Below are 20310 nucleotides of genomic sequence, written 5' to 3' on the forward strand. Positions count from 1 at the left end.
ATGGAGATACCCCTGGACAAGTGTTCGGGGATATAGCCAAATCAGTAGTTCCCTTCTGGGGACAAATAGCAAATTCAGAAAACATCAGGGGATTAGCGAGGGTGTTGGAGAAAACAATCAACCGGACCACGGACATACTTTACAATATGACCTTAGAGCAAAAGGCGATAAGATTGGTAGCACTTCAAAATCGAATGGCATTAGATGTCATTTTAGCTGAACGAGGTGGAGTATGTAAATTAGTGGGGTCCGCTTGCTGTGTTTTCGTATCAGATTCTTCACCAACAATATTCAAAGCAATTCAGAATTTACACACTCTTAGTTCTGAAGTCCATATCCCTGTAGGAGACTGGAGCCTTAGTACTTGGTTTTGGGATTCTCTACGATCTTGGGGGTGGAAGGTGCTTTCTGTTATTTTAGGTATTTTAGGGACTCTGTTATTCCTTTGCTGCTGTTTTCAATGCCTCCCGAGTATATGCGGAATGATAGGGGGATGTTGTGCCCAAGTTATGAGCGCAATAGGGCGTAGAATATATACCCCGAAGACAGCATCTAAAGAATTCATGTTGCAAGAAGTTCTTATGAACAACTTTATGGCTATTGACATTTCAGACAATGATGCGGAACCTATGGATGCTAATGCCTTCAAGTATTTTCAAAAGTATTAGGAAATAATGTTTTAGCACTTGGCATAGGCCAAAAGGAGGGTCTGTGGAAATCGATATAATATTATGACCCCAATCGCATCGTTTAAATGTATGTTGGCCTACGCCAAGCTGTCTAAAGGATACTATGTACATAGGTTCCGCGGCAAGGTCTTGACCTTAATGTATTGTGTAAGCCGCCATCTTGAATCTAGCCGCCATTTTAGGTACTCTTGCAGTGTGGAAGTCACCCTGAATCACAAAATGGAGGCCGAATGACATTTCGAGTAAGACTTCGGCCATGGTGACCTCCGCACACGTGAATGAATAAAATGTCTGCAGGCTACTTGTTAGGGTCATGAACTAAGACCCTGTCCTCTGTTTAACCTATGTGTAAATATGTAACCGTATCAGCGGAACTGATCTAATGTATGGAAATTGTGTGTTCGACCTGGCTACGAACCCTAGCCATGGTTCCAGAAATGGTTAACTTGTAAGAGGGCTGGCCAATGCAGTACTAAATGTATAAAAACCCAAGCATCCCGATGATCGGTCTCTCCCACTTTCAGTGCGAACCTAACGTTGAAGGTTCGTGTGTTAGTCAGAGGGCCGAATAGCTATTCGCATGTCAATTGACTTTGGTAACTTTGTAACTTTGAAATAAAGCGCTTTGTATGTCCTTTGTAACCTGTGTTGGTGTGTTTCCTTTTGGGCTTCCCGGCCTCATGTCAATTTCTCTGTTTCCACACTAATCCCTTTGGCCTTTCCCACCCATTCCTGCCCCTGCCTGCCCAAAACACCTACTCATGGGAACTCTTTGACCTCGCTTTATGAAGCCTTGCCATAAACTTTGCACTCGAACTGCCTGCCAGGTTTTTTAATGCAGTCTTCTGAGAGCTAATAACTTAATTGGAGTTGTAAACTCACTACTGGTGTAATACACATGTCTTGCAAGTCCTGCCTTTAGCCATTCGATATATAAACACTCTGGGCCTCATCACGAGTTTGGTGGTAGCCCTTGAATACAGCGGTAGCGCTGTTATCGCTGGATTTAAGGGTCGGCCAAATCACGGCTTTGGCTGATTTCCCCCCAGCTCTGAGCTGGGGGGAAATCCTGAAAGATTTTGCCGATTTTCGGTGCGTTTACCGCTGGTGGGAAATCTGCCGGTGGTAAAAGTGCGAAATTTCCCCATTGAGCCCAATGGGGAATGGGGAATTCCCGAATGGGCTCAATAGGGAATGGGCAATACCCATTACGCCAAACCCGTGATCCGGCGCTAATAGCGCCGTTGGGTTTGGCGGTAGGGCTAATAACGCCAGCGCTTCTAGCGCCTGCTTAACCGCCCAACTCGTGATGAGGCCCTCTGTGTCCTTCACAGAAGTCCTGTTAAAAACCCTGAGGCATGAAGATGGCGCGCTTTGTGAGTCACTAGGTCCACTGGCATCAACATGTCCCCTAAGGCCAGTTTATTATGTACCTGCCAGATGTAAAAAGGGGGAACATCCGTAGACAATGCTTTAATATCGTATTTTACATCTTCAAAGCTTTTTAGAGAATGCATTCAATGGGGTCGGGGAGACCAAGAACAATGTGTGGAGGCCACTCTTGCTCCTGTTTAATAACGTTTAATAAAACACAATTCCCTCCATTTCGAAAAACATATACGCTGTATTCATATTATTGTAAATTCCTGGATTTAAGTGGGTGACACTTTTGAAAGCAAATACAATCATTCCTATCATTGCAGTTCTGTTTAATAGTTGTGTTGCTTATTTTATTCCTGCATTCTATCAAAAAGTCTAGTGTAGCAAAACCCCATTTGTCCTCAGCAGTACTCCTCTGTTTGTGTCTTAGTGACCCTGCTCACATCAGCGCTGGTTGTGCTCTGCCCATTGCTGGGGAGGTCAACATCCGTGGTGTTGGGCACGCTGCCAATGTACATGTCCCACACCGGCTGCTCGGCGGCGCAAGCAGGGACTTTGGGCTTGTTTTTCAGGCTTCTTTCCAGGTTCTTCCTCTTGTGCTTGAACTCGAGGATGGTTTTGGTGTATCTGTTAATGGTAGTCACTGATGCGGCCATGCAGCAGGTGAAGGACCCCCAGGCAAGGCTGAAAAAGAAAGCCCACTTAGAAACGACACGCAAAAAGTTCAAATATACTTCTGGCTCTAAAACGTGTGTTAATCAAAAGAAATACGTGCAAAAGAAAGACATTGAACATGTACGCATGGTCCCACACATAATGTGTATGGCTGCGTGCATGTGTGTGTATGGGTGTAGGACTAAACATAAATGTTTATATTAATATTCAAAACATGATTTTATATTCTGCACATTTTAGAAGGGCTTTGTGTATATGAAAACATGCAAAGAAAGACATTGGGCCTCCATACCGGGTTCCAGTACCGGGTTCTATGAATTGAGGAATTAGCGGGTTATTCTGACCTTGTAGGACCCGGTAATTCCTCATGCACAAAATCATTCCCCATTTCCATTTGAGCCCCCATAGGGCTCAATGGGAATGGGGATGGAGATAATAACGGCCCTAACGTGCCTGTTATTAGCTCCTTGGTCCTGTAAGATGTGCCATATTACTGCTGGCAAACAAATGCCACTACATTTTGCAATAAAATGCCATCACCTTTAGTAAAACGCTCTATATATTCCTACAGTCCCCTCGCGGGACCCGGAAAGGCCTTCTGATTTTAGCAGACGTCTGTTGCGGGTCCAGCTAGGGGACCTCGGCATCCCGTGATGAATGGTGCTGGTCCCGTACCGGCACCCTTCATTACAGGAGTGAAAGCCTCGTAATGAGGCTTTCACTCCTGTAACTCAAACTCAAGCTGGAATGAAGTTTGATTTCACATAAATGTGGATTAATATGCCCAGCAACTTTCACTCAAGCCAATGCCTTCTTATGACACAGATTTGTTTATTAGAGGTGGAGGGGTTTAGTCAAAACAATAGAAAACAATGCATGTTACAGTAACATTAAGGGAAAGCGAATGCCACCAGGGATGCAGGGGAGAAAGAGGCACCAAACACTGCCAAATCAGGGTCACCTTCGATATTCGATCCGCAATACCAAAAAGCATTACCAATATATCCAAAAAGCATAACGTTTAAATCAAGCTTTGAAGACCTACCCAGTGGGTCATGCCGGGGATTATGGGCCCTGAAGACCGAGGTAAAAGCCAGAGCCTAGCAAGGGCATTTCACAAGGTTTATAGGCCCATAACTCCAGGTATGGCCTGAGGGCGAGGTTTATAAAGCTATTATGGCACCCTCAAATTTAGGGTTGTGGGGCGTGAAAATGAAAGCAATCTGCTTGGAGTTGACCACATGGAATTGTGATGTGGAGTGAGATGAGCGGCTTAATAAACAGCAGGGATACGTCTGTTAGGCGTAGCTGGAAATACAATGGAGGTGACTGGGAGAAGCTGGGCCACCTCTGCTAGGTACAGCCAGGCAAAGATTGAGCAGCAGGGGCAGGGGCAGAGCCCTCCGTCCACAGACCACCATTAAGGTGAGGAACAGAGGTTTGGGTGTGGATGATTTCGGCTGCCTGGGCTGCGATTGTCAGCTGTTGCATGTGGCGAGAAGGGGAGTGGTGCGGGTGGTGGGGTTGGCAGCTCGGTGTCTCTGTAATGGGAGCGTGTGATGCACTGAGAGCCCTGGCAGGGGCAGTGACTGGGGAAGTCTGGTGGCTCCCACTCTCATTTACCAATTTCCAGGCTTTTAATTGGATTTCAGTGGCTTACCGGCTTGTATGGCCCAGACAGTCACGACCACCTTGTTAGGGAGAATTCTCATTTCTGTGCTAATTCCCTTCAACGTAAGAGACCCCGAGCTCTTTTGCTGGACTTTAGGACTTTTCATTTTAACCCTGGAGTGAATGAGCCCTTTTTCTCACTCTCTCGTGTGTTTTGACCTGATTTGGATTAGGTGTTTCCTTTGTTTTTGGAGTCTGACAAACTCCATAGACATCTACTTTTTGTATGGTGACACACAGCATCTTCAGTTTTAAATACATTTTCTTGGGTAAACTACTGTTCCCAAGAATAGTAAAGTGAAATTGACTTTACTCACCTTTTCTCTTTGTAGGTCCAAGACACACAATCTTATGTGGAGTGCTGGTGAGTTACTTAGTAGCCCCTTTTCCTTCCTACACATGTAACATTTTTTATGCTACCCTCGCTACTTCAATGACTGGTGGCAGTGGTTGAATTTTTCTACCATTGTGCTTTTCTACCTCAGGCGGAATCAGGCGGATTCTCAGCTACAGAATAGCACCCATCGGTGACCATTTTGTCAAAATGACCCCTGTCTTCTTTTTTCACCATTTTCTGGTTGTGAGTTCTTTTGTCAGTGTTCCTCTGCACGTCAAGCCATGCTTGAGCCTTTTGTTCATTTTGCCTTAGGCGGGATTCAGGACTGAAACCCGACTCTGGCTCCAGTGTGTATGGAAGGGCAGGAAGTGAGGGAGGTTTCCAAAACTCCCATGTCCTTTGTCTTTACGAATGCCTGAATGCACCCAGTCCTGACTGACTGGCTGACTGTCCTTCCTGGAGAGCCACCCTGATGTTTGAGTGACAGCTAGGCTGTGCATGAATGGGAAAAACCTGCATAAAAGACAAGGGTTTTGTTACTGAAGACAGAGTCGACCACTGGGAAGAACAACCCTACGAAGAAACTGCTGAATCCTCCTGGACATTTGAATTGCTTGGCGAATCCCTGTTGCTGTGCTGAAATTCCTTTTTCTAATCGACAAGAGAAACTCCTAAAGGGACAACTTCTTCCCTTGTGTTAGTGGGACCAATTAACAGCGAAATGAACTCCACTGGCCCATCTTCCCCAACTGGCTGTACTTCTTTGGTGCTTCAGTAACAGAGTGCCAGGGGTCAAGAAATCCATAGTTGAGTGCAATGCCTGCAAGCCGGCACGAAGCTCCAGGAGTGTCCCCAGGACCCTGCAGAAGCACGATGACCAGAGCTCGAGTCCCCTCACATGAGTGCAGGACTCAAGGAATGAAGGAAGCCCAATCGGTGTCCAAAATCCATAGTGGTGCTGTTTACCGAGTGGTGAAACCGAAAACTGCTGCTGATCTGAAAAGAGCCCGTAGTGGCAACCGACCTCTGCATTTCTGCCGCAGGAGTCCTCCAGACGTCCTGCCTCTTGTCCCCATGACTGAGGCCTAGGAACCCAGGATCTGCATGACTAAACCCAGACAGAAACCAGCTGGACCACTCTTCTGCTAACCAGAGGTACTGTTCCAACATGGAGTACTTACCTCAGTCTCTTTAGTTTTGTTCTTCTCAGTTGAGACTTGCAGTGCTACTTTGCTAGAAGTGATTTCAGCTCTACCCTTCACAAGTAACAGCTTGAGATCGTACAATGATTTTTCTCCAACAAACTCTCTAACTTTGTGCAATGCTTTGTTATCTAAGAAGTGCCTCAGCTCCATAGACTTTGCTCCAATTGACTTTGGCTGTCCGTCCTGGCTTCCTGCAGACTCTTCTAGTCCATTTGACTCTGAGATGTACTGTCGTTCAGAGGTGAAAACTGGGTTTTAAACTATTATTGCCTGGAAAGGTTTTTGTCTAGACTTCATTGGGAGATTTAAGTGCTCACATGCTCTGAGAACCTGTTTAACCTTTTTCCTTCCCTTAACCTTTCCTTTTTACAAACCTCAGAATCTTCGAAATGTACTAGTGATATATAAATGCCATTACTGTACTAATTAGTGAAGTCATCTCAGGGTGTAGGAAGTGTGTAAGAAGCATCTCTAAAGAGTATCAACTAGCTTTGTGTTGATTCTGGGAAAAGTATTTTAAAGTATATTTGATTGTTACATATATTTACCTTTTTAAAGAATGCTTATTTAAAAAACTACTGTTAAATAAATAAACAATTATTTAAAACGAAAACCTTAATTATAAGTGTTACTTGGCTAGTTGTATTTGTCGAGTTCATTGCTACAGCTCACATGTATCCCTCCTGAGATAAGCCTGGCTTCTCAGTCACACTACCAACTTGTGTAGTACAGGCCTATACCAACATAATACCAAGAGGATAATAGTGCTGTAGTCTCCCACAAGGTTACTACATCAATTATTGCCTCACACACCTACATGCAGGTTTCTGCTCCTGTCACTTCACAGAAACTTCTCTTGTGAATGTGTCCAACTTCATGTCCTCTGCTAAGCACTTCAACCTATCCTCTATCGTAATTCTCCTTGACCTGTCCACTGCCTTTGACTTTGTGGATTACTCTGGTCTCCACAACACCCTCTTTATTCTTGGGATTCACAATCAAGCCCATGCCTGGATTGAATCCTACCTGGCACCTTCTCAATGCTCTGTCTCCTAGAGCAACAACAACTCTCAAATCACTCCTCTAAATGGTGGTGTTCCACAAGGCTCTGTCTTGGGTCCTCTCCTCTTTACACTCTACACATCTGCCCTTGGATCACTAATCTCCTCCTTTGGATTCTCGTACCAACTCTTCACGAATGACACTCAAATAATCTTCCTTTTTTTATGAACTCTCTGCTCTCTCTATCCAAATTTTAAACTGTCTCCCTGCCAATAAATATTGGATATCTTCACGGTCTCTGATGTTAAATTCTACCGAAACAGAGTTGCTCTTCTTCCCCGCCAAATACTCTCTCTCATCTCTTCCCCTGCCCTTCCAGTTCCCACCTGACACTCTCCCCTAATCTTCTTCAGCTAGAAACATCTGTGTCATCTATAACCCTTCTCACACCTTCTCTACTTTCATCCCCAAAACTGCAATGATGGCTTGCCTCAACTGTCTAAATATTAGGACAATAAGGACCTCCTTCATTTCAACACTGCCAAGATTTTCATAACACTCTTATATTCTCTAAAGTTGACTACTGTGCCTGCATCCACTTTGGTTTTACAGATCTACGTGATCATTGCGCGGCTGAATACATTGTCTCAGGAGGATAGCTCAGCGGCAACGTGCTCGCTTTCGAAGCAAGACGACACAGAGCAACACAGGTTCGATCCCCGGGTCTGCGCTTAGAAACCTCTGGTTATTGAGCGTGTTATAAATAACCAATAATATCATATAATTGCAGCCGAAAAAATCAAGTCACGGAAATATGAATGTGAAAATACTCAAAATTCGCTCAGAAGACATCTACAATAAACTCATGATCAAAGACAATACCATGTGCTACAATGAAGAAAAATCCCAAAAGAGCATGATTTTGTGCATATCATACCTTGTTAAAGTGTGCACGATGTGTGAGGCTGAATGGGAAGTTATTTCCTTTCCCACAAATCACGTAAGAAGTCTTCAGAGAAAAGTAAAGCAGGATTTGCAGGTTGTGAAAGATTACCTCAAAAGTATCAAGAACGCAGACACAAGAACAACCCATTCAGTGTAAACCTATACCCTTTTTACTAAAATAAATGCTTACTAATGTATTCTAAAATTCTCCCGGTAACTAGTTTTAACATCTTTTAAAATACTGCAGGAGATACCCCCACAATTCCTGAACCTCTTCTCTACTACATCCCCTGACACTTACCTATCCATCGTTAATGTTTCTTATATTTTTGGTTTCAAAATGTTAAAATCAAACCTTTTTAAACTAGTTCAAAAGTGGGTAACATTGGAAGATCACTTTGAAAATGAACAAATACATATTTGTCTTCACAAGTTAAATTAGTATTGTACTCTGTCAACCTTATTCTAAGTTTGCTGGTCCGGAAACAACAGTGCGGGTAAGCGGGAAGTCAGCTGCTGGTAATTTTTTACGGGTTCGGTGGCCACCCGCTGGTAGCACCAGCACGGTTACTGTCAAACCCATATTGAGGCTCATTTCTTTGGGTGGACCATCCACTTTTGTGTCCAGCGTTTACTTTTACTTGTACACAGCTGCAACATGAAGCCGAAAACAGTAAAACATAGCAGACTTCAGAAACATGGGAGAAGCGCGGCAGCACAAAGCTGAAAGTGAAAGAAGATGTGTCAGACTTCGGGAACACCAGAAAAACAGCATTGGGAGGTAAGGAGAAAATACATAAAAGGAAGGTGGACTTTTGGAGCGGAAAGAGGGCAGCAGACATTTTGTTGTTTCATCGGGAGGTAAGGAAAGGATTTGGGAGAGGATGGTGGGACATTTCATGTTTGCATAAAAGGATTTTCTATGCTGAAAATTCACAGTAAATGTTAACTCCCAAAAAAAATCGATGTTTTTGACTTATACAATCTCCCCAAATATGCTTCTGTCCTTTCAAAAAGATCATTAACTTTACTACCACAACTTTCTTTGAACTCCCTCACTTCACATTTACTTGAGCGTACAGTCAACAGGCTGGATGGCTGATGATACTAAATAGGGACAGATTTACATTTCTGCTGCTGGTTCAGAAATCTAATCACAGAAAAGCATCCTGTATCTATCCTCACCTATCCAACTCTATAAGCCTTCTTGTAACCTCTGCTCTGCCTCCTTGGCTATGCTTGTGGCACCACACCCTCACTGTGCTTCCTCTCACTTCCTCTCTTCTTGCTACCCTTGCATGCAATTCTCTTCCCCTGGATATCTGAGAAACAGTCCACAATGATTTGTACAAAACCAAACTAAAAGCCTACATCGTTGCTCTGAGTTACCCTCTTCACCTACCTCTCCTCTGCCTTCTAGCTAATATTTTCCCCTTGCCTCTACCCTGTCCCTCACATTCTACTGCCTCCACTCTAGCACTTCATCCATCATGGTTACATCTGTAACACGGCAGGCCGTGCCACCTACCTGCACTTAAAAATGACAAACCCAGTTAAGGGGCGGGTGGAGGGGGTAAGGTGGAGTGGGAGGACATTGGGGGACATAAATGGGGAGAGTGGTAGGGGAAATGGGCATACACCACAAAGCAGTCTTTGAAGGGGTTTTGTCATGTAAACATCTGCAATACTGGGCAGTTCAAGGATGTGCCAAACCCCGTCTGGCGAGTTAAAAATGTAAGGCTTATGTTGAGTGATGACATGAGGTTTGGCACGTTAAACTGGAAGAGCCTGAACGCCCCAGGGAAGAGGGAAATGTTGAGTTTGTGAGGGAGCATTTGGGCCTCTGGCATGCATAAGAAAGGGGAGTTGGTATTTTATACAATAAGTGCAGGGCATCAAGAGAGGGAGGCGGTAGATGGGTGGTGGCAAAATGTTAAAGAGGTGTTCAGCTTTGAGAGGTGTTCAGCTTTGACGCTTTGTGCACTATATTCCCTAAAGACGGATATTCTCTAAACACGAGCCAAGTAGGATTCTATGTAACTTTCCTGGACAAGTTGCTTGGGTGGAAGGAAGGGCTGCTGATTTATGGGGGGGCTTTAACATGGTTATGGACCCCAAAGATAAGAGGTACTTGATCAAGGATGGTATGCATCAAGTGGAGACCTGGCAAGGAGCACATAGCAGAAAGCAATAAAGAACAGCTTCCTGCTTGATGGCTGGAGAGAGGCGAACCCACATAAGGAGTACATGTTTTATTTTGCCCCACACTAAACCTATAACACATTCCTGGAAGCAGGGCAGGGATATCTTATTAGGGCAGTCTCTATTATTGCGGTGGGATGGTCGGATCACAATTTAGTGAAACGTATGATTGCCATGGGAGATAGGATGAGAAGGGAAAAGAACTGGACATGCAACGACACACTGTTTAAAGACAACATCTTTGAGGAACAGATGAAGAGATGATGAAGAGATGAGGGAACACATTAAAAGCTACTTCCAGGTCAATGATACAAGAGAAGTGGGACTAAGTATGGTATGGGAAGTGGGAAAGTGGGAAAGGCTACTTGCAGAGGGCTGAAAATGACAAAAGGTGCCAAAAAAAAGAGGGAACTGACCTTAATAGGAAACAGATAAAAAGGAGAGATCAGAGTGTTGAGATTAGATGCAAGACTTGCTGAATAAGTGCAAATACTTGAGAGCATTATGGTCTGATTAAATATTAGCCACAGCTACTGTAAACAAACCTTTTACAAAAAAGGGGACACTGCAAAGGGGACAAGGCAAATGCCATGCTGGCAAATAGACTCAAAATTAAGCAAGCTCAGATAAGGGTTAGTGAGTATTTGGGAGATACTATCATGAATTATAAACAGCAGATGTGGGGTAGACATGGGTGAGGAGGAAGACTTTCTGTATTCCAATGAGATTCCGAAATTGAATTTGATATTAACTGATATGTAAGGAGCTAGCTACCCAGCCCTATAGTACGTATTCACAGTGATAAGAAATGCTGGGAATGGTTTACACTCTCTTGGGAAGGCAGATTTTGATCTATTAAGATGAACCTTCTCCCTCCAATATTATTTCTATTTCAGATGCTAACAGTCGAGGACCCTCCCTCATTCTTTGACATTTCTAAAAGAGTTCTGGTTGAGATTTCTGTAACAAGGGAAGAAGGCGATGATGGCTTACGGCATGCTGACCTGAGGGAAGAGGGAAGGAGATGCAGGGCTCGCATACCAGAAAATCTATTATTGGACTGTGTAACTCAGAGTGTTGGTTGACCACCTGAGAGGTAATCTGGACAAACAATGGGTGACCTTGGAGAATGATCTACTTTGCCCGGTCACAATAGGGGAATGGATATGGGTGTCAGGAAATGGGATTCCGAGGAGGGTTTGTGCTCATCCGGTCTCAAAGGTGCTCTGGATGATTTGGAAAAAGCAAGGGGACATGGAAGTCGCGACATCCTGGCCCTCACCCCTTAGTTCTATATGGGCTCCCCGAATTGTGATTGAATTCATGAACCATTGATATTCCAGCTATGGTATGAGCGGGGACTGTAAGAGTGGGCCAACTGTGGACAAATTAGGCATTCATTGACTTGGAAATAAACCTCCTATCCCTTTTTATGTATATGCAGCTAAAGTGAGCACTCACCGACCGAAGTGAGCAGGTTTTCTGGACAGAACAATGACTGAATTACGAGCGGTTTTAGACAAGCAGTTGATGCCAAAGTATTTCATATCTAAAATGTATGTAGCACTGATGGCAGCGGGAGATGTGAAAGAACATACCCAGTCAAAACAGTGGGAGAGGAACATGGGTACAGTGATTGGCTCCATATCCATGCACTATAAATTACACAACTACATGTTATTAACCAGATGGCGATATTTCCCCCAGAGACTAGAGAAAATGTATGCAGGGGTAAGATGTGATTGCTGGAGGGGCTGCGATAAAAGGGGAACCTACTGGCACTTGTGGTGGGAGTGCCCTATGGTACATTCCTATTGGAAGGAAGTCTTGGGATGGATAAAGGAAGTGGATGGGTTGGACAGCCCTCTATCCCCGCTGCTTGTGTTGTTTGCATGGAATAACAGGAGGAGAGCCTCAACACCCTCTCGCACACGCCTAGCAATCTACTGCCCTCAACTAGAGCATGCCTTACAATATACTCAAAAAGACCCAAACTCCCTATTTACAGAGAATGGGTAGGAAAAGTGAAAGACATTTTTCTGATAGAAATCACCACAGCCCTATTGCAGGACAGCCCAAGAACTATAATCCACTTTGTGATTCTGACTATGTCGATCTCTGACAAAGGTGAGAATTATTCAAATGTGGTCAACGGATCACTGTGAGTTAGGAAGCATGTGGGAGAACAATGAGGAGGCTGGATGCCTTGTTTGATAGAGTATATTTGTTATATGGAAAAATAGGAGAGTTCATTGCTGAGGTTTGGTGAGGCACCTGGGATGTCAGATTGTACATTTGTAAAAGTGTGTCTGTCTTATGTGATGCCTTCATCACTTCTGCTTGGTAGAAACAATGTGTTTGTGTGGTTTTTCTTCTCTTCCTCATACTGATGGGTGAAGATATTACGGGCACACTTTGAACAGTTTGCACCTCTATCCTTTTCATGTTCTGCCTGTTGTTTCATGTTAGCCAACTCTCTGTTGTACCGCTTGCTATTAGTTGTATTCTCATGTCTCAATATTTGCCTTTATCAGACAGATAAAGTGATCACGGAATGGCTCATCTGAGATGTTCTTTAAAAGTCTGAAGATCGTCCAAGAGAGGCCTTCTTCTCTCCTGTCTTTGCAAGTAGCCCCTGGATATATTACGATACTGGTAATGAACTGATCATCAGTCCAGAATAACGGGTGCTGTTCTGGGAGAAAAGGTTGAGCGTCTGGTCAAGCCAAGGTTGGTCAGGCAGTTCATCATGTTTGTCTTCACTTATAATATTGTAAGCACAAGCAAACCATCTGTCTAGGATACATTTTCAGTTTTGAAAATAAGGCCTAAATATTGAAGCATAGAAGGGGATGCCAGACATCTCTTTGTAGTTTGGTTAATTTAAATGGGAGCACACATTCTTTCAATAATAACATATATTTTTAATTACCATTAATGCGTTATCTTCTGCCATTTTTCCAGCCTACAACTCGTCCTAACTATAATATTTTCAAAATGTCAGTGCTCATTTTCTTTTGTTGTCCTATATTTCCTTCAACCCGTGAGCAAGAAGTGGCATTGAGGAGAAGAGTGTGTGCAGATCCATTATAGAAGCAATGAGGCAAAGTTAATGGTTTACTTTACACGAGAAAGTGTAAATGCCTAGAACATTTCCTGCACCAGTTGCAGTAATAGGAGTACCAGTATTAGAGAAAGGATTACAAAAAGTAGGAATATTAGTACTATTAATAGTAGGAATACTATAGGATTAGTCGTTTTGCTAATAATAGTGGTAGAGAGTTTTTTACTACCCACAGTAGTACTAATGTGTGTTTGAAAGTACGTATGTATAGAATTTATAAAGCTTAAACCAAGCTGGGAAACAACAGAGCACAGTACAAATGGGATGCGTCCTACCCGACAGCTCTTCTACTCACTTTCCTGGGATCAATCGATTAGCACTTTGCCTGGCGTTGTCCTAAAATCATAATTGAACTCAAAGTATATTAAAAGGTTATATTGTTGTATTTGTTGTAGCATTTTGCTATCTTGAGAGTTCGGTCTGGTTTAGCTGTGATTGGTGCCTCCTCTCCATCCCTCCCACCATTTTTGCTGAATACAACTTTTTTGACTTCAACATTAGTGAACCTTGGTGAGTGTGCGGTTGTGCCTTTTGGAAAAGCCCAAGAACACTAAGCAGTGGCTGCACCCTGTGAACAACCTGAGAAATGTAGTGAATTTCTGTGACCTGTGAAAAGGGAATTAGTTAATTAGTGGATTAATTCATTTTAAATTGTTTATTTATATAGCGCACCAAGACAGACTCAACTGTATCCAGGCACATATGAACACTTGCGCAAAATGCTGAAGAAAATTTGACATTGTGTGGAATCCATGTCAGAACTGCCTTTCCAATCAAATGGGGTTTCAACATCTTTCTAAACTGCCCCAGAGACTGATAGGCTCTGATTTCCAATGGGAGTTCATTCCAAAGTTTAGGTCCAAACACTCCAAATCAACTATCCCACCTGTTGACCACTTTGGAGCGTGGGACAATCACCAATAGTTTATCTCCAGAGCGTGGCTCTCTAGTTGGATGGTACAAAAGGACCTTAGCAGTGAGATAGTCTGCAGCTAGCCCATTCAGACACTTATACATCAGACAGGCCACTTTGAACTTAATTCAATCTTCTACCAATAAACAATGAAGGGATCTACGCAGGGCAGATACATGATCCCTCTTCCCCAGATGTCCAATCAGTCTGATTGTCGCATTCTGGGCCTTCTGAAGTCTAACTACCTGCTTTGTTGGAATACCTGCCATCAGACTGTTGCAGTTGTCAAGGTTTGTATTTGGCATTGCCCCCACTACCACTGCATGATCTTCTGCAGGTAGAAAGGGGAGGACATTCCTAGGCACGCCCAGGGAGTAATAAATACACTGCCTTCACCTTAGCCCCACTGCCTAGGTTCTCCTACCTAACGCAGCTTAGAATTTTGGACTTCCTGGCAAACTGAAGTTCCTCACCCAGGATAGGAGGTAGGGGAGCCTGCTTCTCAGCCATCATTTTCCACAAAACAATTTCGGTATTTGCTGCGTTCAGTTGGAGCTGATTACATGCTGGATACAAAACCTGAACACTCTAAGAGCAGGCTGCATTTTGTGGAAACCCAGAGAATTCTAAGGGGTGTTTAGACCCTCAGACAAACCAAAGAACCATACATGGTGCCTGTTCCCTGTGAAAAGAAGCTGACCCCCTAAGGGGTGGCTGTGCCCCTAGGAAGAACCTGATCATTTTAAGGGGTGGTTGTGCCAGGTGACGGAGCCTGACAACCTTACTGAGTGGCTTTGCCTTGTAGGAAAACATGAAAACCTTTGACATGAGTGTCATTAGGATTTGAAACCATTACTTGCAGTATAGTGAATTCGATAGCATATGTAAGACAGCTTCTAGTAAGGGCTATTCGTTTTATATATACTCTCTCTCTCTCTCTCTCTCTCTCTCTCTCTCTCTCTCTCTCCTCTCTCTCTCTCTCCCCCACTCCTCTTTTCAGCCTCTGACACATACTAGGTAATAAATCAACCTCATCATCTGCGTTGGTGTGTTGGCAGATGTTGTTACATATTCATCCACAATCAAGCGACTGTTCTTTGTTTCTACTGTCAGTTGTTCAACATGCAGCACTGCAAGGCTCCTACTGGGGTTAGAGACCATAGTGCAGCCACACTAAACAGCTCTCTTAGAGGTAACACTTGCCAGGGAGGAGGTGCAGTTTAATGATTCTTTATCTACTTGAACAAGTGCTGCTTGCAAGATGGAGCACCTTCTGTACCAATAACACAATGGTTCCTCAACCCTTCCCACAAGTGGAGTTCTCAGTAGTTAGACATCAAGTGTCTGTGTGGCTGACGGACTACTGTATAATCGTGTTAAGGGCCAGTCTGTACTGAAGATGCCCAAGTCACTGATGAGGGGGTCCCACAGATTATCCTCTCCATAGTCTGCACCCACACTGCTCACACAGCTTTCAACAGGTGTGCGTGTGACATACTGCCCATTGATGATGTACAACCTCCTGAGGGTTCCATGCCCAGTGCAGATGCCAAAATGTGGGGCTGTTGGTTTTATTATAATATATGTGTTCATTTATAACATGCTTAATACCAACGAGTGGTTTCTCAGCATGGGATCGGGATTCGAACCTGTGTTGCGCCGCATTGTCTTGCTTCCAAGACAAACATATTGCCCCTGAGCTATCCTTCCTCACCAAAGGTGGCTGTCCACTGCTGATGGGGTCCGAACCCTTGCCCTGCCCTGGTGTTTGCATGGCCTGCGCCTTTGCCGCTATGCTAGTCAGGTCACCCCTTATGCTTGTGTTCTTGCCCCAATTGATGTTGCAAGGCTGCTGCAAATAATTCCTGTAAATTTCCACACTGCCTCCTCCTGGTGATACTTTATGCAAAATATCATCCCTTAAGAAAGACAGATGAAAAGTGCCCACTTTTACTTTGAAACATGTGTCCACATAGGAAGTGGACAGGTATTCAATTCTCACTACCCATGGATCAAAATGCAAGAATGAAATCAATTCTTTCAATGGCTCTGGTATATCAGCATAACTTTCCATTAGCACAGGTACCTGACATGTTGGTCGGGTTGAGCTTAGGCAGGTACATCAGAGGGCATGTTTTTGATGGTTAAGCCAATTTGTGGCTCCCTTGAAAGGTTGTAGTGCAGAGCTAACATAAGAGAGTAGCTGCTGTATGCCCCATGTAGAGCTTTACTATATGTATTGCAATGATCTTTCATGGTGTTGCACTTGTCACATATTTTATATTTAAATGCTTGCATATCTGATGGTACGGGGTGGGATTCTCCTCAGATCTTTTGACTTCTTCCAATTTCTGCATATGGTGCTGCTGCATAAGGCGCTGCATAGATGTAGGTCCCAAATGGTCCCAAATGGTCCCGGCCTTCACATAGCACACTGGTTTCCAGCAGCATGTGCAAGTGGCCAGATTCAGTTGCTGTTTATTCCCTGCAGAGAACTGACACATTTTTAACTTCCATAGTGTGCTTTTAGCACACAGGCTGGGTGCGTGTGGGTGTGATGGTGCTGAAGGTGGTGCGTCTGGTTGTGCTCAGGAGGCAATGTGATGATGCCATCTGCTTTGTGTTCTGCAAGAGTAAGCAGGTTTATCAAAAGGTGCTGTATTCAGCCTGGGGCAATCTTCTACTAATACTGACACTTCCACATCTGTGGTGCCATTGTCCTTTTGCACCTCATTATCACTGTTTTCCATTGGTTGTGTTTGGTCCCATCTTGACTCAGATGCAGTATAATCTTTGTCTAGATCATCACCCATTGCATACGCATTACTGGGTGACCTAGTGGTGGCAGCAGAGATAGACACGTGGGATTTTCAGCTCTTCAGTTCAACTATGATTTGTCTGTTGGTCATCCCTGATCTTCATTATGTACCATCTGCACCATTCCCACTTCTGGACTTGAGATGCAGGGAGAAATTGCAAGTGCATCTTCCTCTCTTGGTCTGGGTGGATGTCCATTGGTGTGTTGCAAAACCTGTGTATGTTATTGTTCTAGTATCCACCTGAATGACTTGGGCGGGTGTGTTGAACGTGTGTTGAATGACAACTTAAGCTGACTCCTAGAAATGTTATCCTTCCCAATGCACAAACTGTTCCCGCAAGACTGCCCAAAGCAAAAGCAACATTTCTCCCCCTGACTCTTGCTGGATTGGGGGCTACGTATTGTTCCAAACCTCTGTGGCACCCAGTGTGACCCCGAATCTCTGCTTCTTCCTCCCAGAATAATAACGCATGCATGACTCTTCCACAATCTACCCTTAGGGATTCCCAGCTCCTCTTACTCCCCCTCTTGTGCAACACCTGATGGCATGTGACTTGTCCAGAGGCTTCAAGAGACAGACTGTTGCCATTCTGAATCACTCTACACCCTCCCAGCAAAATCATGTATGCCTCTCCCACATGCTGCCCTCATGATTCCTTGCTCCTATGGATCCTCTTCCCAGGAATCACCTGATGGCACATGTATTGTCCACTTGCTTCAAGAAACACTTGCTGACTGGTGCATCACCTGGCGCCACCCAAAATGCTGTTGCTCTTTCCCAGCAAAATAAAGGAAGTGTGACTCTTCCACAAGCTGTCCTCAGTGATTCCAGTCTCTTCCCAATGCTCCTCTTAGCTCTCGCCCAATGACATATGTCTAGTCAACTCACTTGCTGCACTTAATCACTGCTATTTTCTTCCAGCAAAATCAGGCAGTTATGTGTCTCCCACAAGCTGCCCTCAGGGATTTCTATCTCGTTCCAAACTGACTCCCAGGTGTCACCTGATGGCATGTTTCTCATCCACCCACTTTAAGAGAAAATAAGTTGGTCTGGCCTTTGCAGCAAGCTTCCCTGAGGGATTCCAAGCTAATCTCACTCCTATTCAGGTGCAACTTGATGGCAGTTGCCTTGTCCACTCACAGTAAGAGACGGGCACTGACTGATTTGTCACCCAACTCCCCAAATATCTGGGGATGGCTCCTATGTTGATCACCCGTTGCAATTCAGCGATAGTGTCATGCAGTGCTGTGTAAGCAAATCCAACTCTAAATCTCACTCTCTGTTTCCCAGTCACTCGCTACCTTTAATCATCATCGCACAACTACTCTAAATAACCAAAACCTCCTTAGCCTTCCTCCAGCAATGCGGTCATGTCTCTCACAAAATTGCGGGAGACTGCATAGGTGCTTTCCAAATGTTTGTCTAAGGTTCCTTCTTGATGAATTACTCACAATTTGGGTCATTTGCATTTGTAGTGGGAAAGTGTGTCCAGGCTTAATGTTTACTGGTGGGTGTGTTTAGTGCTTTTGATTGATTGATATTTTATTTCTATTGCGCTCGTACACAAGTGTTTCAGAGCGCGACAAGGCAAGAGAGGGGGCAGGGGAGAAAAAAACAGCGATCTTACTAGGCCCAGTGACATTGAGAACACGCAAGTGCATGGGAGAGGGGGGAGGGGAAAAGTGCATGGAAGGGGGGAGAGGTGGAAAGTGCGAAGCAGAGGAGAAACAGATAAATAACAATATATAAATAATAAAGGCAACAAACAGTGGTAATGCAGCCAGCAATTTGCAAGTGCTCGGTTTAGCCTGTGCTGTGCTTGTATGCCCAGAGTCACATGCTTGTATGCCCAGAGCCACATGTATTATTTCAACAATGAGCAAAGGAGCTGCACCCAATTCGGCACAGGTGTCATGCCTCACTGCACACAGTGGCAAATGCAGGGCATCAGATATACAGCAGGCCTCTTCCCATATGTCCTCTGAGTGATACAATTCGTAGTACACAGTCAAGTTGACTTTGGGGCTGTGAACAGTTATCCCAGGGACAATGCCTGCACCCCTGGCGCCAGATGCCCAGGAAGATATGTGGAAACAGTTTACCATGGGCTGTGCTAAGACTTATCACCTTCTGATGGTAACTATTAAAGGCTTTACACATGCATGGATTGGCACACGTCACTGATGTACCTATTGGGCCACAGCTATATTCTTATGCCTTTCACATGAGATAGCACTGCCCTCATTAAAGCTTGAAATTGCAATTGCGTATCAGCATTTTTACATAGTATGATTGTGAAGAGTGTTGGGATGCAAACTGGCTTTGGACATGCAAAGGTTTTGTGTACACCTGCTCCAAGGTATGCTAGAGTCCAATCAGAATAGGCATACATTTCGTAATCATCCGAACTATAGCTGCTGGCAAATTGGAATGTAGTTATCACAGAAAGGTAAGGACTTTATCATGCTATGTTTAATAGTTGCAATAAAAACAAAGGAAAAACGCATTACAAAACATGTGCAGACAATAACGGCATCAATCACTGAGATGACTTGCAGTCATAATTCTTCTTTCTTTAAGACAAAAGCTAAAGCAGAAGTATGTAACAATATAGAAAAGTAAAGACTATAAAGTGTTGCTTAGAGTTGGGGTTGATGGAACGCGAATGGTTGTTGTATGTTTGAATCTATGTGAAAATATCGAAAAAGCACTACGAGCCCATAACATTGAATTTGTAGAGGAAAATCCGAATGCCTCTGCAGGAAGTTCCACCCCCCTACTGCCTCTATGTGGGAAGGCTGAAACTGCACCATGTTTGACACCAGTAATTATGATCATACGTAGAGTTTTCAAGAAAAGGTTATCCACTAAGAACGCCTTACCTGATGTGTACCTGAAGAGATGACAATCTCATGGAAAAGATTTCTGAAGGAATATGAAGACAAAAGAAAGAGAAGCTTGTGTCATCACAAGAAATGAGAGTGACACACTGAGAAGTGTGACTGAGGAAAAGGATGTATGAACCTTATGACGAAATAAGGAATCGAGTGAACATCCTTATGCAAAATGAAGATTGCACATATAAAGAACACTGCAGAAAATGCAAGCTGTTTAATAATTGTTACAGATGCAGCAACCCAAGTAGTTCAAGCAAATCTTGCAAGCTAGCTATACGTAACAAATAGATTGCAGGCAAAGCTGTCATTGTATAGTGTCTGGTCATCGGTGCCACGATTTTAGTACATTCAAACCCATGGAAAAAGAAGGATCGAGAGCTGTGTGTGTCACAGCAATGAATTAGCTGGAGATCATGGGCTTGAAGGGTGAAGCTGTTTGGCCTGATGTCAA

General features: G+C 44.0%; 1 protein-coding gene across 2 annotated transcripts in view; it reads right to left on the bottom strand.

Moving 5' to 3' along the window:
* Window positions 1-2224: 2224 nt before the first annotated feature.
* Window positions 2225-20310, bottom strand: part of GSG1L2 (GSG1 like 2) — a 625141-nt gene continuing 607055 nt past the window's right edge. For both annotated transcript variants that reach the window (XM_069654469.1, XM_069654468.1), the window contains one exon: window positions 2225-2753. In XM_069654469.1, the coding sequence (XP_069510570.1) occupies window positions 2471-2753 (283 nt within the window). In that variant the 3' untranslated portion in view covers window positions 2225-2470. The remainder of the gene's footprint in view (window positions 2754-20310) is intronic.

The sequence above is a fragment of the Ambystoma mexicanum genome, chromosome 3q (genome assembly GCF_040938575.1).
Source record: "Ambystoma mexicanum isolate Mex_15411 chromosome 3q, UKY_AmexF1_1, whole genome shotgun sequence".
NCBI lineage: Eukaryota > Metazoa > Chordata > Amphibia > Caudata > Ambystomatidae > Ambystoma > Ambystoma mexicanum.